The sequence below is a fragment of the Urocampus carinirostris genome, chromosome 10 (genome assembly GCF_059441175.1).
Source record: "Urocampus carinirostris isolate Australia breed hairy pipefish chromosome 10, RoL_Ucar_1.0, whole genome shotgun sequence".
In the NCBI taxonomy this organism is placed as follows: domain Eukaryota; kingdom Metazoa; phylum Chordata; class Actinopteri; order Syngnathiformes; family Syngnathidae; genus Urocampus; species Urocampus carinirostris.
In genome coordinates, this window is record NC_142358.1 from 41,227,568 (window position 1) to 41,248,050 (window position 20,483).

The following is a 20,483-nucleotide window of genomic DNA, read 5'->3' on the forward strand; positions in this document are numbered from 1 at the left end:
TAGGGCGGATGAGTGGTTAGGGTGTTTGCGGCACAGTTCTGAGGTCATGGGATAAAATCCAGTGACCAGCCTTCCTGTGCGGAGTTTGCATGTTCTCCCTTGTGCTTGCGTGGGTTTCCTCTGGGCACTCTGGTTTCCAGTCATATTCCAAAAACATGCACGTCAGGTGTGAATGAGCGAGTGAGTTGTTTCCCCTGCCCACTGCCCGAAGACAGCTGAGATGGGCTCCAGCATCCCCCGTGACCCTACTGAGGATAAGAGGTGCAGATAATAGATGGATGCTTGAGCCTAGGGTGGTAGGGCGGATGAGTGGTTAGGGTGTTTGTGGCACAGTTCTGAGGTCACGGGATAAAATCCAAAATGCAATATATGAAAACAAGCGGAACTTTTCAGAGAGAAATTGTTTTGTTTTTGACTATTTAGGATATTTGACTTGTCCATGGAGAATGTTCTTTATTGATTATTGTCAATAAAATGAGATCACGGATATTACCGAAACCCCGTGAGTGAGTACTAGGCCACTTTAAATCAATATTGTTGTGTGGTACCCTGGGTAATCCGGGACCCACTGACAGGATCACATGTCTTGTCGTCGAGTGTTTTGGGTCCCTGCAGGTGATCGCTTTTGATTTATTTATTCATTGCAGGCGCTTTGGGTCAATGACTAATGTATTATTCATTCGTTCGTTTCCCACAAAGTGAATTAGAAGGGCCCGCTTGTTTTTTTAATCGTTTAATTAAAAAAGTAACTCATCCTCATGGCTAGATTGTTTATTACAATTTTGAGGACTTGTAACTCACATGTAAAAAGGAAACTGATCGATTTCGGATATTGAAATATTATGCAATGAATTATATCAATATCTCATCTCATTAGCCGTACCGCTTATCCTCAGTAGGGTCGCAGGGGGGCTGGAGCCCATCCCAGCCATCTCCGGGCAGTGGGCAGGGGACACCCTGAACTGGTTGCCAGTCAATCGCAGGGCACACGGGGACAGACAACTCACTCGCTCATTCACACCTAGGGACAATTTGGACCGGCCAATTCACCTGAAATGCATGTTTTTTGGAACGTGGGAGGAAACTGGAGTGCCCGGAGGAAACCCACGCAAGCACGGGGAGAACATACAAACTCCGCACAGGAAGTCTGGAGCTGGATTTGAACCCACGACAGGTTCCCATGACATGAACTGTGCCGCACAAGCGCTAACCACTGCTCCGCCATGCTGCCCATTAGTGTGTATATCAATATTTTTTTAAAAAATAAAATGTAGATAAAGTGCAAAAAGTCTAGTAAAAAATGCCGTGAAAGAGACAAAGGAAATAATAACTTTTCTTAAACTTTGGTATTAGTTTTAATTTATGACTAAAACTATTTGTGAAATAAAAACATATTTTGTGATTATTAGAATACCAGTCAACAACTAGTTTAAGGCGTAATTTTTTAACTGTATTACGCTATTGTCATGATTACCGATATGCTCTTTTGGCGCCAACTGCCTCGGACTCTGATTGGCTCCCTGTCCCTATTTAAACCCCCTCCTACCTGTCCCCTTTTGTCAGTCCGTCTGCGAACCTCAGTTAACACTAGGCAAGCCTTTTTTGACCCTGACTGACCTGTTTTTTGCTCCTGTCTGTTACCCGGCTTCGACCCCTTCTTTAATCCTGACCACGTCTACTCTCCCGTCCCGGCTTTCGATCTCTTTTTGTCCCCGACCACGTCTACTCTCCTTTCCTGGCTTACGACTCGCTTACGACCACGTTTTTGCTCTCCTGTCCCAGCCACTGACCCGTTTTTCCGTTCCCGACACCGCCATCGCTCGACACGGAAGATCCACTTCCACGTTCGGAGCGACCCGCTTCCCGCGTTCAGCAATCCCCGGATCGTGGGAGCAACCCTTTCTTCTCATAAAACGCAACGCAAGTGGGTCCTGATCCTGTTCTGGTACATGACAGCTATATATATATATATATATATATATATATATATATATTGATTTATTATTTATTCTGCTCGTTAATAATGATTTTCCGTGTTTTAGAAAAAAATATTTGCATTAAAATGTAAAATCTACTGCATTTAATAAAATATTTAATACTTTATGTGTTCTTGAAATGTGTTTTTTTATCTAATAAAGAAACTTTAAATTTGTAAAACCTTTTATAGCTCATGTTGCTTAATGATGAGATTTTTTGTTTGATTAAGAAAATATTAAAAGAGTACTTTATATTAGTATATTTACCTTTAATCATATCAGAATGAGCTGGATTTTAGTATTTTTATTCTTTAAGAAATATCTATAGGTGATCATTTTCCCCTACAAATAATAATTTTATTATTTTACTGGAAGAAACAAGCATGATATAAAATTCAAAATACTGTTAAATAAATAATATTGTAATATTTCAAATAATCTAATTATTGTACAAATAAATTAAAAGAATGATCGCACAGCAATATGTCTCTTTATTCAAAATACCCTCAAGCAAACCTATAAAAATTCGATTTAATTCATAAAAATGACCTTTAAAAAACATCAAACAACATAAACAATGATACGTTACAGTATTTGAGGGGATATTGTGTGTTTTCAGCGCCTCCTGGTGGTAAAACACGTCATTAATTAATGAGACGATTGATTTAAATAGTAAGCAAAAATACTTGAACTATTAAATAAATGTCTATTTTTATATATATATATATATATATATATATACTTGTACAGTAGGTCAAGAAATGCATATTTATTTTACTTGACATGAGCCTCACCTAGAGGGCGCTGATATGATTGTCTGCCATCTTGCTGCTATGGGTACCCCTCAAAGACCAAACTCATGCAAAATGGTGGAAATAAATGAGAAGAAAATGATACTGTTTGGCCGCTTTGAGCCTCCGTAGTTTGCAATCTTCCTTGTCCTTTGTAGCACTCGTTTTGGGTTGCACTGCACAATACAGCGACATTTAGTGGTCGAATATCAGTGTAGGTCGTTGGTTGCAAAATGAGGAAAGCGCTCCATTGGATGAAAAAATAAAAAGTTCTTCCAGGAGTAGAGGTGAGTTGACTTGAGTCAAAATCAACTTCATAATGTTATTAAGAAGCAATTGAAACAATCCAGTGAGGTGCCAGTGCTTCTATCTAAGAGATGTTTGTAAAGCTTTCATGTCCTTCAGCAGAGTCAAATTCTGCTTGCTTATCTCTCCAGGTTTGACGATGCTCGCTCTGGCAGGATTCTTTCTGCATCCTTCCTTTTTAAATTTCTTTATCTAGGGAAAGCACATGGGAAGAAAGCGAAAATTTTATTGGATAAAGGACTACATACATTTATTTCATTTCATTTCATCATTTCATTTCATTAATCCCTCGCTGCATCACTGTTTACTTTTCAGGATTTCACTACTTGAGGGATTTCGCATTCTGATTGGCTGGTCAGTCGCCCCGCCCCTTTTCTGCCTGCGTCTGTGCGTCCATTACGTCGCAGTCGGAGTTGTACACGTACGTAAAACAGCTTGCATTACTGCATTAGGTATGTGCAAATCTTTTTTTTAATCTTGAGTTATTCTAAAGGGGTAGCGCGGCGGCGCAGTGGTTAGCGCGTGTGCGGCACAGTTCTGAGGTCATGAGATCAAACATCCTGTGTGGAGTTTGCATGTTCTCCCCGTGCTTGCATAGGTTTTTTTCTGGGCACTCTGGTTTCCAGTCATATTCCAAAAACATGCATGTCAGGTGTGAATAAGCGAGTGAGTTGTCTCCCCTGCCCACTGCTCGAAGACAGCTGAGATGGGCTCCAGCACCCCCCGTGACCCTACTGAGGATAAGAGGTGCAGATAATAGATGGATGCTTGAGCCTAGGTAGGGCGGATGAGTGGTTAGGGTGTTTGCGGCACAGTTCTGAGGTCATGGGATAAAATCCAGTGACCAGCCTTCCTGTGCGGAATTTGCATGTTCTCCCCGTGCTTGTGTGGGTTTCCTCCGGGCACTTGGGTTTCCTCCCACATCTCGAAAACATGCATGTAAGGTGAATTGGAGACTCCAAAGTGTCCCTAAGTGTGAATGAGCGGGTGAATGGTCTATCTCTGTGTTCTGGCAAGCAGTTGAGTGTGTCCCCTGCCCACTGCCCCAAGATAGCTGGGATGGGCTCCAGCACTCCCGTGACCCTACTGAGGATAAGAGGTGCAGATAATGGATGGATGGATGCTTGAGCCTGTAAATTAGGTTTCTTCTTTCGATTCAAGTATAATAGAGTATTTAATGAATCCATTTTTGTACTTTGCGGGCTTTGACTATCCAGGGACCTTTTTGGAAGGCAACCCACACAAAAACTGAGGATTTACTGTAGACGGACCTGTATTTTGTGCTTGTAGATTTTACTGATTTGCTCTCCTTTGCGTTCCATTTTGAGAAGCAAAAATTCCCTCTCGCGCTCCAGTTGGCTCCTTTCCTGCGGAGAAGACACGCGCTCCAATTCGCGGATCAGCGCTTCTTGCTCTCTGAAACATCGAAACACGAAATAACAGATGATAGTATGTGGAAACGTTTAAAAATGCTCTTTATTAATTAACATAAGTCAATACATTTCTACTAACCCTTAATCACAAGGAGTTGTCAAGATTACCGATATGCATCACCTGTGCCCTGCCCCGGACTCTGATTGATTCCCTGTCCCTATTCAAACCCACTCCTATCTGTCCCCTGTTGTCAGTCCGTCTGCAAACCTCAGTTTACACTAGGCAAGCCTTTTTTTTCGACCCCGACTCCCGCCTGTTTTATATGCTTTAAATTGCTGAAGTGTTTACTTCTGTTGTGTGAAAATACTTGAAGTACAGTAGCATACGTCTACTTGAGCAGTTGTCTGACTAGAAATTATGATTCATTCTAGAGGAAAACTCAATGTATATTGTTTTAGAATTAATTTTTGATATGAACTTGAAGTACAGTGGCCTATGTCTATTTGACCAGATGTGTCATGATTATCGATATGCACCACCTGTGCCCGCTCCTTTGGCGCCAACTGCCTTGGACTCTGATTGGCTCTCTGTCTCTATTTGAACCCACTTCGAACTGTCCCCTGTTGTCAGTCCGTCTGCAAACCTCAGTTTACACTAGGCAAGCCTTTTTTTTCGACCCCGACTCCTGCCTGTTTTATATGCTTTAAATTGCTGAAGTGTTTACTTTTGTTGTGTGAAAATACTTGAAGTACAGTAGCATACGTCTACTTGAGCAGTTGTCTGACTAGAAATTATGATTCATTCTAGAGGAAAATTCAATGTATATTGTTTTAAAATTAATTTTTGATATGAACAAAATACCTATGTCTATTGCCTATGTCTATTTGACCAAATGTGTCATGATTACCAATATGCACCACCAGTGCCCTCTCCTTTGGCGCCAACTGCTTCGGACTCTGATTGGATCCCTGTCCCTATTTTAACCCACTCCTGTCTGTCCCCCTGCTTCGACCCGTTTTTGATCCTGACCACGTCTACTCTCTCGTCCCGGCTTTCGACCTTTTTTGTCCCCGACCACGTCTACTCTCCTTTTCTAGCTTACGACGCGCTTCTGGCCCCGACCACGTTTTTGCTCTCCTGTCCCGGCTACTGACCCGTTTTTCCGTTCCCGAGACCGCCATCGCTCGCCACTGAAGATCCACTTCCGGGAATTCAGAGCGACCTGCTTCCCGCGACCACCGGATCGTGGGGGCAACCCTTTCCTTTTTACACGCCAAGCCCTTTTTTTCGCCCGTCCTGTGTTTTTTTGCCCTTGTTCTACGATCTGTTTGATCTCACCACGGCTACTCTCCTCTCCCGGTTTTCGACTTTTTTTCCGTTCCCGAGACCGCCATCGCTCGCCACGGAAGTCCCACTTCTGTGGCTGAGCAACCTTCTCCCCGGGACCAACGATCTCCGGGTCGAGTGTGCGCTCCTTTCCCTTCTCCCCAATAAAACTGTGAGTAACGTTACGTGAGTGGGTCCTGTTTCCTGTTCTGGTCCTGACATCTCCAACCTGGCGATTTCTTCTTGGCTCTTGGGATCACTAATACTGAAGGATTTTTTTCAACTTCAGTGTTCAATACTGATCTATTTTATCCTTTCTATCTATCTATCTTATCCGTTCTATCTATCTATCTATTTATGGTAAATTAGAACCTTTTGCTGGCAAAATGGTGTTTCTGCACAAAACTTGATACGATTATAGTTTATGTAAAAATGTTTATATACGTTTTATTCATAATACTTTCTGATGATTAACACGAACAGAAATATGACTTGAATTCTTAACGCATTGTTGTTTATCAAATTTACATCAAGAATACATTGTGCATACATGTGTATTATTACTTACTTTATATTATATTTATATATTATATATATTTCATTTTTCATTGCATTTGATGCACAATTTTGATTGAACATTGTATTCAAATAAATCGTTTCAATTCCTACGTCTAATGGCCGTGTTGAGGTGTAACGCCGCCCTCTGTTGGTAAAATGGTGATACTGCACTAAAATTCGAGTTGATACAATCGTTAAAAAATGCGTAAGTAGAAATATGTATATATGTTTAGTGACAAATCCTTTCTGATAATAAACTCTAGCATAATTACAAATGTAATTCTTAGTTCAGTATTACTGTTCAAATTAACATGATAAAGATAAGTGAAAAAAAAGGTAAAGAGAAAAAAAAGAGAATACACAGGATGTAATATGCTCTAAAAGACCGGTGTCAAACAGGTGGCCCGCGGGCCAAATCAGGCACATAAGGGATTGAATCCGGCCCGCGAGACAACACTCAGAGAAGCGCAAGAGAAAAACAAGCTGCAGGTTGTGATACGTTAACTTGATGTTGCCAAAGCCAGGTGCCTCGAACAAAGACACTGTACTTGTATTCATTTCTCTCTCTCTTTTCCAACCCTTTTGTCCCACTATGTCTCTGTCTCTTTCACTCTCTGTGTCTCTCTTTTTTCTCTTCACTTGTTGCTCTTTGTTTCTTTCTCTCTCTGTGTCTTTTAACCTCTTTTGCTCTTACTTCCTTTTTTCCTTTTCTCTCTTTCTCTTCATACCCTTTGCGCTTTCTTTTCTCTCCTTCTGTCTTTCTATTTCTCTTTGGATTTCTTTCTTCCTCTCCCTTTCTTTTCCCCCTCTCTCACGACTTTTTATCTTTTGTTTCTCACGCTCTCTCCCTCTCTCTCTTTTGCTTTCTTTGTCCCACCCTCTCTCCTTTTCTCCCCCTCTTTTCCTCTCTTTTTCTTTCTCTTTAATCTACTAGTCCGGCCCCCGCCCCGACAGAAAGTTTGTTCTATCGTGTGGCCCCCCGAGTTCAAATGAGTTTGACACCCCTGCTCTAAATAAAGAAATGTTGTACTGAGGTTGTAATGGATGGATTTGACAAAAACATAAATATGATTAGTCTCTACTGAATATTGACATTTGGGAACACAAAGAGCTAAGCTTAGAAGGACGGGTTCAGATTATTCAGTAGGTATAGACAATGCACAATGTTTTGGAGCCAATTATATCATTAAAATGAGTCCAATATAGGATCATTTTCCTGCTTTGAGTCCCTCCATCCATCCATTATCTGCACCGCTTATCCTCAGTAGGGTCGCGGGGGTGCTGGAGCCCATCCCAGGTAGTGGACCTGGGGGACAATTTGGACCGACCAATGAACCTGACATGCATGTTTTTGGAATGTGGGAGGAAACCGGAGTGTCCGGAGGAAACCCACGCAGGCACGGGGATAACATGCAAACTCCGCACAGGAGGATTCGATCTCATGACCTCGGCACGCGCTAACCACTCATTCACCGTGCCGCCCTGCTTTGATTCATTCACTAAAATTTCCTTTTTATCCTGCGTATTGCAATGTCTCTTGAACCGTTCCTGTGGTCAAGGTGCTGCTGCGCTACCCTAACAAAACCACTCATATAAAATGATCAACCAAAAGTGAGTGAGAGGACAAAAAACATGTTTTTGATATAAATTTGAGGCCCTGGCAGGGACCAGTTTTACTATGGTATGGGAAACTTTGCAATCATTTATGTCAGTGTCAGGTCACTGTTCTGCCCTTGAGAAACATATAGAGTGGTCTTGGAGTCCCCTTTTTTGGTTAACAAGTCAAATGTGTGTTACTAAACGGGAAAAATAAGAAAAACACAGAAAATACTTGTTGCAAACCTATTTTTGTGGTTAAATGTCCTTCTTAAGCTGTCTAGCCGTGAGTAAGAACAATTTATGTAACATTTATGAATGAATGAATTCATTTTAGTGGCGAAGTCAGATGTCACAATGTCAATTTCTGTTTTATGAAATAGATTTGTTTAATTTAAAGCTATTTTTTTATTCAACCTTAGCTCTCATTGTAGTTCCAACTCCATGCGACTTATACTCCAGTGTACCCTATATATGAAAAATCCCAAAGACTATTTTGGGGGGGGGGTGGCCAATAACGCGTAAAATACACTATTTTTCCCAAGATACTCACAAGCTCATCCCTCTGAGCTCCTCCTGCAGCGCCTGCAGAAGCTCCGTCAATTCTCCGCCCCCAGAGTGGGCGGAGCCGGAGGTAGCCTCCGAACAGCGGGTGGCGCTGTTTTTACCGGCGAGGACGCGGCTGTTGCATAGCTGAGGCTGGTGACGCTTCAGTAAGGACAAAACCGATTGGACGTTGGCGCGCACCGAATGGCTGCCGCTCACAGACTGCAACAGGTGAGGATGGCGTTTAAATGGAGAGATAGAAGAAGAAGACGTGAAAGGTTGGGGGAGGAGCTTACCTTTCCGGCTACGAAAGGAACATCGCGGAGGTTGAGTCTGTAATGAGGTTCCCAGTGGCAGGTCTTAACCTAAAAACAACAACAACACGTTGTTCTCCTAATACGTAGGTGGCCTCTCCTATTGGAGGGACATTCTCAAGTACAGAACATTACCCAAATGTCTCACTTCCTTGCCTTTCTAACAAGATTAGCAATTCCAAACACCGTCACCTGATACTGCGAGTATCAGATATCCAGGGATCAGAATGGAGATTTTCATTTTCAGCTACAGCTACCTGAATGACTCATCGCTCTGGGGCCTTGAGTTCAGCACGTGGGCCATACGTTGCAACCATCCAGAGCACGAGACCAAATCTCTCCGCAACAACAAGTAAGAGGACGGTTTCAGATTTAACACCATGTTTGCTCGTCCTTGGGAATGAGCGTTTTTTTCTGTACAAGGGAATCTACTAAAATCGACTAGCATTACAGCGGGAAACTTTTGTTTTGTGATCCTTGATGTTCATAAATTGTGTGTCCTATTTCCAACAGCCTGGTTCATTGAAGCAATTTTCTTAGGAGGAGTAATTCATATCAGAACTCAAAGAACTCAAAGTAATAATTTGATTTACATTTTTATCTGTGTAGGACATTCTAGCATCTCTCAGAGAAAAAAAAGATGTATGGTGGAGCACAATCAACGCCTAGAGTACACGTGTCAAACTCCCGGCCCGCGGGCCACATCCGGCCCGCCGTGTGATCATATCCGGCCTGCAAGACCATTTTACATTACTGTTATTAATGGCCCGTTCTCCATCTCGTTCAAAACTTGAGCCATTGTTCCTGTTCAGATACACGCAAAGCCAAACCAAAACTGAACTATACAGCAGTGCTTTTTAGAATATATAGGGCACGTTTTCACTACGATTTACAGTCAAGGTGCCACACAAAATAAAACTCGTTTTGGTTGTACAGCGCTAAAGAATCCTTTATATAAAAGCTCATTATATAATCTGTGTTCAGTTTTCAGATACTTTTTGATGAATCCACGGAACAAATTGTAAATACGCCAAAACACCGTTATAAAGTTATTTGATTGGGTGAGTGGGAGGGATGGGTGGAGCTATGCAAAAAGTGCAAGCGCTCCCTCCCATCTCTCGCCCTACGCCGTCTGCGCCAAAGGTAAGTACATCAGGCTCCCTGTTCTCAGAATGTTGTGACGTTTTTACAAAATAATTTGTGTAGCATTTTCATATTTCTACTTTTGACAGGAGATATATTAAGGAGAGCAAAGTCTTTTGGGATATTTAAGGTTTTTTTACTATATACATTGACATAGGAGCAAAGGAATTTGAATGTTATTTTAATGTTAAGTTGTTTAAGTTCTAAGTTGTATAATTTAAAAACATTTTTATCTACAGCAAAATAATAAATACTTTATAAGTGATTTAAGGTTTAAATTGAATACTCTTGTCTGTTTTTATTCATATTTATGTTCCAAAAACATTCAGTTTAAGTGTGTTCAATAAATGTTTATCCTGGTTGGCCCGCCACATTAAGTGTGTTTTGAATTTTGGCCCCTTGTGCAATTGACTTTGACATCCCTGACCTAGAGGAATCCCTTTACTGATTGCAGTAAAGAATAATTCGTTTCAATCCTAACGATTTTCAAAATTAAAGCTAGGAAAATCCATACACGTGATACAAATGATCAGCTTGTTAGCAAGCTGTCAGGAGCTTGTTAGCGATCCTTGTGATTGGAATAACCCAAGTTGAAGAAGAAAAACCTCCAAAAACATGAAACTGTCCATTGAAGGACCACAGATAAGTCCTACTCCGATAGACCCTCCGTGGAAAATAGTGTGTCCAAGAGAAGACATGTCTCCGCTGGAAATTAAAGGGAGATGGAAGAATAATGCTCATCTACTGAGTTTATTGAGCTACTTAACCAATAATATTGAGACTTCCTCCCGAGTCCTCACAATTAAAATGTGAGAATTCAGGTTTGTTTCAGGCCAGGTACCTCAAATCAAGTTAATTGGTCCTGCTCTGGCTGGATCAGGCTTTTAGTACCCAGCAGGGTTTGTATATTTTCATCATGGGCAGTTTCAAGCACTTTTTAAGGACTTTCAAAGCCCACCTTTCAATTTTTTCCAGGACCATTCAAAGAAAAAAATCCAGCGTCGATCAAAAAACAGGTAGCTTAAACCTTCAAACCCTAACTCTAGTCGTAACCTTATTTTGGAACCCTAAAATCGTTTCAAAACCCTAATTTACAGCCCATACCTTAGCTCCTAAAACTAGCCCTAGACCTAAACCAACCTCTAATGTTGTTTCAAACTGAAACCTGAAGGATTTTATACATTTTACCATAAAGGATTTTATACAGGTTACATTTACTGAATGCAATGAAGATTTTTCACAGAGAAGGCTTAAGTTCAATGACAGGGCACGTTGTTCTGAATGCGAATGTTTTGTTTAGTTTTGTTGATAACAGGACTCTGACGGAGAAGGCCAAAAGCAGAAGGCCAGGCACTGATTTGATAATCGCTCGGGGTCCAGACATCGAGGAGACGAGGTGGAGTCCACGTGGGGAGTCTCTGGCCCGCCCATGGGAGGAGCCGGGGTGCCGGCTTGCGAAAAAAAGGCGTGGGCCGGGAGAAGATCGGAGAAGATCGATTAAGGGAGAACGAGAGAGAGGCTGGACGAAGACTAATTCGACTAATTCGATGGAGTTCACTTAGTTGAATACTTTAAGAAAATAAATCTGCCACCGTGTGGAAATGCCGGTCTCTCGTCCGACTTTTCACAAAAATAAACGAGGATGCATTGTTAGGTGTAAGTTGTGTTTGGTTAATGGAGTCAGATAACTAATTCGAACAATTTGGTAAACGCTACATTTTGTAATATTAAACCCCATCTGCAAACGTATTTGAGAACCATACACTTAGTTTAGATCCCTAATACGGAGCTCAACCTCTAGTTCCTAACCCTAAACCTATACCCAACTGGCTGGCAACCAGTTCAGAGTGTCCCCTGCCCACTGCCTGAAGATAGCGGGGATGGGCTCCAGCACCCCCGCGACCCTATTGATGATAAGCGGTGCACATAATGGATGGATGTTATGATTACGACTCATATTAATATTGTTTTAATCACTATCAACAATTTGCGTGCACCATACCTTCAAATTTCCCTTCCTCTCTTTGGTCTGGGAGTCAGTCCATCGTGGTTGCGAGTGCGAATGCAGCAGGATTCTGTTGACCTCCAAACCCGACTGGAGCTGAGGAGAGTATTCAACATTCGGTTAAGAGCGCTATGGATGCTTTTTGAACAGAGAGTTGACATATAAGCTCAAAGTCACCAAAAGGGACTGAACTTTTCAATGGAGGCTTATACCGTAAATTCTGGACTATAAGCCGCTACTTTTTTCCCTAACTTTCAACCCTGCGGCTTATTCAGTGATGCGGCCAATTTATGTGCTAGCGGCGCTCGAGTGTTGCTACCATTAACTGCCCTGTCAAAGCTATATCATTATTATTAAAGCTTTGAAAACTCTCTCGGTGTACCGTCTTTCTTTGTAAATATGTGTAACCCATGTATAATATGTATTTGCAACTGTATATTTTTGTAATGTATTTATTTGTATTTATTATAGACACTTATTCTGATATGTTTTGCACAGATGAACAAAAAATGAGGGGCGGAACAAACGCGGGGTGCCGAGTTTAAGTGGGGACCGCTAAAGGTGAGGGACAGACAAGGAACAAAAAGGGGGTAAAAAGTTGGTTCAAGAAAAAGGAGTTGCGTGAGTAAATGTGTTCATCCGGACTCTGCAGGTCTGCATCAAACCTTAAGTACCGGTATCATTTTCCGTTCATTTTGCCGGCTGTGGTTTTGGGACTGTGTACTTTATATTCAGTTACAATCGCGGTACTCAAAGTCGGGTTTGGGTTCATTTTGTGATTGTGTTACATGTTTTAATATGGGCGCATGTGGCTTATATACAGGTGCGGCTTGTGTAAGTACAAAAGCGGTTATCCTTTTAAAATGTGGTGGGTGCGGCTTAAAATCAGGTGCGCTCTATGGTCCGGAATTTACGGTAACTGTATCCACGTTGAGTTGGTGCTGTGGTTAACACAAAACTCTATCGAAAGCAGAAACTTGTCTCGATTTAGACGTGGCTAAAACGGGTAAAAAATACCTCTCATTGCACATCCTCTCACGATACTCCATCTGGTTATTTGCATGTACTCCTTTTGACCATTTTAAAATTTAAAACGTCAGAAAAGCACGGCGGCGCAGTGGTTAGCGCATGTGCGGCACAGTTCATGTCTTGGGAACCTCCTGCGTGGGTTCAAATCCAGCTCCGGACTTCCTGTGCGGAGTTTGTATGTTCTCCCCGTGCTTGCGTGGGTTTCCTCCGGGCACTCCGGTTTCCTCCCACATTCCAAAAACATGCATTTCAGGTGAATTGGTCCAAATTGTCCCTAGGTGTGAATGAGCAAGTGAGTTGTCTGTCCCCGTGTGCCCTGCGATTGGCTGGCAACCAGTTCAGGGTGTCCCCTGCCCACTGCCCGATGATTGCTGGGATGGGTTTCAGCACCCCCGCGACCCTACTGAGGATAAGCGGTGTAGCTAATGAGATGAGATGAGAAAAAAACACAAAAAAACGAACGAATATGGAGAAACTGCAATGCAATTGAATGGAGTATGGCCAGCGAGTTTATCGGGTCAGCAATGCACACTTTGATTGGCTCATCACGTTTAAGGGTGGGGCTTAGCCATATGTAAATTAGGTTATTTATTTCTTTTCAATCCATTTTAAAATTCTCAATCTTGTATACCTGGTTTGCTTTGTCTTGTACCAACTTCCTTTGGTGCTCTTCTTCCCGAAGCTTCCGCTCCAATTCCTGGATCTTCACCTAAAATCACATTTTCTTAAAATGTAGCGGTCCATAAAAAAACATCAAAACTCATTTTAAGCGTGCTATTTGCTCGCTAATAGCTCCTCCTTTTCCAACTTACCTCAACTTGAGTTTGAGTTTGCGTCAATCGGAGATATTCTTGTTCCAACTGCAGCATTTTCTGCAGCTGGTCACGTTCCGACCCGTCTCCGTTTCGTTCTTGCACGGATCTCGACACTCCGAACCGAACCTGAACACATACTACAGAAATCAAGATGTAGGGTAGACCCCCAGGATACAGCCGCCCCACCTTACAAAGTTATCACTTTACGGGGCGTAAAATGAAGCTTTTCCACGATACAACAACAAGAGAAATTGATTTTGCATCTTCTTCTGCAATGGACTCCAGCAATTCATCACTCTTGCTGCTGCTGGACCTTAGTACTGCCTTTGACACTGTGGACCGATGTTCCCCCTATGCTGCACGCGTGCGCAATCGCACACTGCCTGCACATTCTCAGCGCACAAGAAAATCTAGCCAGCGCACAAAAATCAGGGCTCGAAATTGCTAATTAAGAAGCGAATTAAGTCAAAGTTACAGTGCATGAGGGTAAAAAAACACGGGTTCCCCTGACGCTGTCTTCTAAATGCGGTATTTTGAAGTCAATGTCGAAGTCGAGCGAAGTTGAGTAAAGTCAGTAGAGTTTTTCGAGAACCGGCTTCTTCGTTTCGGCTCACTGAAAGGATCCGTAATCATGACAAATGCGGATAAACACCACCGCCAAGAGCAAAGCATAGCAGCAAGATGGCAGACAAACATGGCAGCGACCTCTAAGTAGGGATTCACCTATGTAAAAGAAATATAAATTTTTCGACTTATCCTAAACGGCTCTTCAGGTTTTTTTTGCTTTTAATCCCTACACGACCAAATAGTATGTAAAATTGTGCACAAAATGACTTAAAGGAAGGGGGGGGGGATAGAACAAAAAGAAAAGAATACCAAAATGAAAAAGTAGTGAAAAGCTGAGAAAAATGAAACAAAAGGAAGAGAAAAAAAGAAAGAAAATTTCAGAAAAAAAAGGCAGAAAAAAAGAAAAGAAAGAAACAAAGGAAAAAAGTAAATAGAGAACAAAAAGAAAAAAAGTAACAGCTAGGAAAAATAAACTCAATGAGATTTTTTTAAAGGAATTAAAAAAAAAATAGGGAAAAAAAAAGGGAAAAAGAAGAAAAGTTTGTGTTGCTTTCAAATAATTTCCAATTATACCAAGTGAATCTTGTTGCCAACATTGTACTTCCACTCAAAAAATGTGATTAAATACAGTTCTGTATCTTGCAACCTACTAAATAAGCCCCCAAAAATGTTAGTATTATGCGACGAAAGATACCAGGAAAAAAGGAAATGGAAATCTTGTGAAAGAATTGTAAAAACAAATGACATTTGTAGGCCCTGCAACCTTTGCAATCGTACATGAGTCAATTCATTCAAAAGTGAAAAATAATTTTGCATTGCCGGAAACTCAGCAAAATGTAACGTGATGTCGAGTTTTGGACATGTTTTATAATGATTTAGTTGCCACACTTGGGATTGCCGTTGCTCACTGTTGTTTTAAGCGTTGCTCACAGACTTTGTGTGAACGCTCAGAACCCTGGAAAATTACAGGGAACATTGCTGTGGACCATACTATCTTACTAGAACGGTTGGAAAAATGGATTGGTCTCTCAGGAACCCTCCTCTTATGGTTCAGATCCTACCTCTCAGATAGGACACACTGTGATAAATAGAGTGAAATGACATCTGAGCCCTTTAGTGTCACCTGTGGTGTTCCGCAGGGTTCAGTACTAGGCCCCCTTTTTTTCAGCATTTACATGCTTCCAAAATGTTTAAATCTAAGCTTAAAACACACTTCTATTCTATAGCATATCAATAACCGATATTTTATGTTGACAATATGTGTGTTTTATTTGCCCTCATGTAGGTTTTAGATCAGGGGATGGTGTCATATTAGTCTGTGGTTTTCAATAATCTGTGGTCTGTGCAGCTCTTTGAAACTGGCCCTTCTCAAGGTTTCTTCATTTTCCTCATGTTGAGGTTTTTGAGTTTTTTCCTTGCCCTCGTGTAGGTTTTAGATTAGGGGATGGTGTCATAATAGTCTGGAGTTTGCCATAGTCTGTGGTCTGTACAGCCCTGTGAGACTCCTTGGGATTAAGGGCGTCACAATTAAACAAGCCATGACTTCTCAAGGTTTCTTCATTTTCCTCATGTTGAGGTTTTTGAGTTTTTCCTTGCCCTCGTGTAGGTTTGAAATCAGGGGATGGTGTCATAATGGTCTGTAGTTTGCAATAGTCTTTGATCTGTGCAGCCCTTTGAGACTCTTTGTGATTAAGGGCTATACAAATAAACATGACTTGACATGAATCCCTAAAATCTACAAACCTTGCAGTGTATGTGTATACGACGAGTTACGGCTCTAAGATACCTGTCTGCTTCGGGTTAATATTCTACAAGATGCTAGTCTGATAGATAGATAGATAGATAGATAGATACTTGGGGGGAAAATAATGTTAACTGTTATTGGTTTCACTCACAACATTATGAACATGCAGATATGCTATTGGCTGAACTACCTCCCACAATGCCTTTCCTAATTACCATAGGTTTATACACCCACTATAAGGATGGTTCGTACCCCTATTCATGGCCAAATTCAACCAATTTTGAAGCACTTTCAAGGCCAATTTTTCAATGTTTCCAGTACCTTCAAAAGAAGAAATCTAGCACCGATCTAAAGTACGCTTTTTTGGGTTGACTAGCACACACTTTGTGCTATTTTGGAGTTGTTCCTATCTGTGATCTATGATCTTTTTGTGTCTATAAACTGATGTGAATTCTACAATTCTGCCTCAACAATCCACGCGCAGCTTCAATACGTCACACTTGTTTAAAAACATGGAAAGGGCTCTAAGAGGTGTTGAGTAGTAATTGAGTTCACAACAGGAGACAAAAAAAGGAAGCACTGCAAGTGTAAAAAGCTTAAAAATGAAAACTTGTATGGAATAGAATTGGTAAAAATTATTTTTTTTGCATTTAATCTTTATTTATAGCACTTAAGATTTCATATTTTTAATTTCTATTTATTGTTTTACATTTTCAGGAATTATTTTGTTGTTGTTTGACTTTAAATCTGTTCCGTGGGTAAAAAGTTGCTTTGTATCTCACAATTTACTATGCAGATCTGTGTATACTTTAATTTATATTTCATGTATTTTTCAGGGATCCCCTGCAAAACATGTGAAATTACTAATTACTAAATATTTTGGTGCATGAAGTTTTTTTATTATTGATAATTCATCATTGAAAAAAACAAAAATCTAAGGAGTCGTTTGGGAGCCGACTCAGCCCAGCAAAAAGAGCCGGTTTTCTAAATAGAGCTGTCCTTTTGGGTGTGACCAGTAGGGGGCAGTGACGCTTCACATAAAAGTGCCATAATGACTAGCCACCAGAGCAGGCGTGTTAGCGTCGTTTACATGCACTTTTTTTTTTTAAAGTTATTAATTTAGTGCGTGATCTATAGAATTAGATTGTAAGAAACAATGGCAACAATTTCAAGCACCTGCCTTAAAAACACAACATTAATATTCCACCATGTTAAAGGATTTCAAGCACCCGCACGAACCCTGTATATTTCATTTTGCAATCCCCACCTCAGAACGGATTCATGTCCCTACTTTGTGGGACTACTATACTTGAAAAAGCACAATTTAGAAAAAAAGAGAACCAGAATGTCTACTCGTTCTGCTTTTTATGTTAAGATTGGGAAAAACTGGATGACTGACCTGTTGTTTGAGAAGACTCTTCTTCTCTCCCTTGGCGTTGTGCAACATCGTCCTCATGTGATCCAGCTGACGCTCCAATGTCAGACAGCGAGACTCGGAAGCTGCGAGTTGGGTGACTAATGCTGCAACAGAACAATCAAGAAGTGGAGTGTATAAATAGGAAGTGATGTTGGCATCTCTGTAGTAAGATTGTAACTAACAGCTATTTTAATAGTTGACTAATTGTTTCTGGATATTAGCATGAAGTTATTTGGCAAATGATAATAATATATATATATATATACCACAGCCATATCCCCCTAGTGGGAGGTGGCTAGAGTCAATTCTGACTCTTTTTCGGAGATTGATTTAGAGGAGGGGGTTCCCAGCCCCCTCGCTCAACCCAACTGAGGTGTTAGGAGTCATTAGGTGAGCAAACCCCCCAATTCCAACCCCTAATGCTGAACACCAAGCAGGGAGGCAACGGGTACCAATGTTTAAGTCTTAGGTATGACTCGGCCGAGGCTTGTACCACAACCTCCCAGTCTCAGGGCGGGCGCCATACCCCCAAGGCCACCGAGCTGATAATGATAATAAACACAAAAAAAAGGGTACAATGAAAAATACATCTGTAGACTCGTCCAAAAGGTAAATAAGAAGTCTATCTAAAATTTTAGCTAAACTGCTTTGGCTCCCTGTTAGCTCAAGATGTGATTTGAAGGTTCTGTTGGTAGTATACCAAATCATGCATGGACTTGCTCCCTCATATCTTTCAGATTTAATTTCCCCCTATGTTCCGGTCCGGAGCCTTTGCTCTGAAAATGCTGGTCTACTAGTGATCCCAAGAGCCAAGAAGAAATGTGCAGGTTCGAGAACGTTCTCCATTCGGGTCCTGGTGCTGTGGAATGCTCTTCCCCCTGAGATTCCATCTGCAACCTCAGAGGAAATGTTGAGATCTAAGCTTAAAACATACTTGCTATTCTATAGCATATGAACAGGGTTGGGTAGGGTTACTTTAACTGGATTACTTTCAATTACTTTTGGATTACTCCAATACCAAATATGCTAATAAAAGACAAAAGAAACTAAATATGAATAAAATGACTGAATTTTGTGCAGGCTTGGGGAGTAACGGAACACATGGAACGGCAAAAATTATGTTGGCAAGCTGTTTGGATTTATTTTCATTTTGTTTCTGTCGCATTTGATGTTAGTTTTGCCGGAGATCAAAGACAGGAAAGAAAGCTTACCACGTGTTGTGAGTCATAATTTTATTCATATTTAGTTTATTTTGTCTTTTATTAGCATATTTGGTATTGGAGTAATCCAAAAGTAATTAAAAGTAATCAAGTTAAAGTAACCCTACCCAACATTGCATAAATATATATATATATATATATATATATACATAAAATATATATATTATATATATATATATATATATATATATATATATATATATGAATAACCTATATGTTATGTTGACAATGTCTGTGTATTGTTTGTTATTGCGGAATCCATTTTGACCTGGTCATCCTGGAAGGGGGATGACCTCATGTGCGGTCTCAAGGTTTCTTCATTTTCCTCATGTTCAGGTTTTTGAGTTTTTCCTTGCCTTCATATAGGTTTTAGATCAAGTAACAATTACTCTGTAGTTTGCAATAGTCTGTGGTCTGTGCACCCCTTTGAGACTCCTTGTGATTAAGGGCCAAACAAATAAACATGACTTGACTCGAGGTTTTTGAGTTTTTCCTTGCCCTCATGTAGGTTTTAGATTAGGGGATGGTGTCATAATAGTCTGTAGTTTGCAATAATCTGTGGTCTGTGCAGCCCTTTGAGACTCCCTGTGATTATTGGCGTCACAAATAAACAGGACTTGTGGTTTTTGAGTTTTTCCTAGCCCTCATGTAGGTCTTAGATCAGGGGATGGTGTCATAATAGTCCGTAGTCTGTGCAGCCCTGGATTAGAACATGGAATGAGTTCTAGTAGGTATAGAAATGATTAAGTAATAAAATCTCATTTTGCCTAGGGCCCCATGAAGGCTTGGGCCAGTCCTGCTTTTGGCACTTCGGTCACTCTCACCTTGGTTGCAGTTTGCCTGATCATCCACTTTGTCCGTCTGGCTCGTCGAAGTCCTCAGGGTCGACCTTGTCGCTTTCGGACGAGGTGTGTCCCTCCTTGCTGTCTTCCCGCGTCTGCTTTCCAGCTCTAACCTCCTGATCTTCTCCTGGAGGATCCCCATGGCCGACAGGATGGCTGCAGAGAGAGCAGATGTTGGATGCTACCGACTGGGACATTTAAGCGGGGTGGGATCATGTTGCAGTAACCATGGCGCTATGTAACACACTCCAGCAATGTATTGTTGCAGAAATTGTGCATATAATAAAGTAAATAACCTGCAATGTTGGTCTCGGGGTAACCTTTGCTCGGCGATGATGGTCGATAGGGGGTGTCAGGGTAAATGCATGGTCGGGGTGCAGGGTATTCCTTAAAGGACGGCAATGACAGGCAGTCACCAGCAGCTTTATTGGGGAGTGGATGCAATCCCTGTGATCATATCATAATATTTACATGTTTATTCACATCAAAGACAAACAATCACAACACACAAGACACTGTATAGTCATACAATGGAAAGCGTTCAGGATGAAAATAGCAATCAGGAGCTTAAACCTGAGTTCATTTTCGATACATTCTTTTGAGAAAAGCTACCTCTTCAGAAGCGGCGGATGTTTCTGACACATTCTCCATGAAGTATCCCCGTGCCAAAAAGCAAAAAAGACAAAAAAAATGGTTTTATCTAAAGAACTAAAAAAAACTTGAACTGTAGTTCCAAGCGCTAGCTCATTTTGATGAAAGCGAAAAAGTACAGTGTACAGGTTTTCAATGGGTATGAGTGATATGGATAACGCGTAAGCCGAGAGACGCGGTGCTAAGAAAGCGTAGTTGGCGACTAACACTCGTACCCAGTCGTTGCCGTCGCAACGGTGAGACTTTAGGTAAATCAAGCGCAC

At 41.2% G+C, this 20,483-nt stretch overlaps 1 protein-coding gene across 1 annotated transcript; it reads right to left on the bottom strand.

The window, feature by feature from the left end:
* Window positions 1-2,450: 2,450 nt before the first annotated feature.
* Window positions 2,451-20,341, bottom strand: cep57 (centrosomal protein 57). The gene is made up of 11 exons (XM_088346261.1): window positions 20,182-20,341; window positions 19,866-20,016; window positions 19,552-19,725; window positions 17,490-17,611; window positions 13,777-13,905; window positions 13,596-13,673; window positions 11,933-12,031; window positions 8,770-8,838; window positions 8,481-8,695; window positions 4,345-4,489; window positions 2,451-3,265 (listed from the first exon to the last, which is right to left on the bottom strand). The coding sequence occupies exons 1-11, from the start codon at window positions 20,218-20,220 to the stop codon at window positions 3,134-3,136; spliced, it is 1,353 nt and encodes a 450-aa protein (XP_088202387.1). The 5' UTR covers window positions 20,221-20,341; the 3' UTR covers window positions 2,451-3,133.
* Between the last annotated feature and the right edge of the window lie 142 nt (window positions 20,342-20,483).

Coding starts and splice junctions, on each gene's coding strand:
- cep57 (XM_088346261.1), bottom strand. CDS start 20,220: ATGGAGAATGTGTCAGAAACATCCGCCGCTTCTGAAGAG. Junction 13,906..17,489: donor AGAGTCTTCTCAAACAACAG/GTCAGTCATCCA, acceptor GTATGTGTTCAG/GTTCGGTTCGGAGTGTCGAG. Junction 13,674..13,776: donor AAACTCAAACTCAAGTTGAG/GTAAGTTGGAAA, acceptor ATGTGATTTTAG/GTGAAGATCCAGGAATTGGA.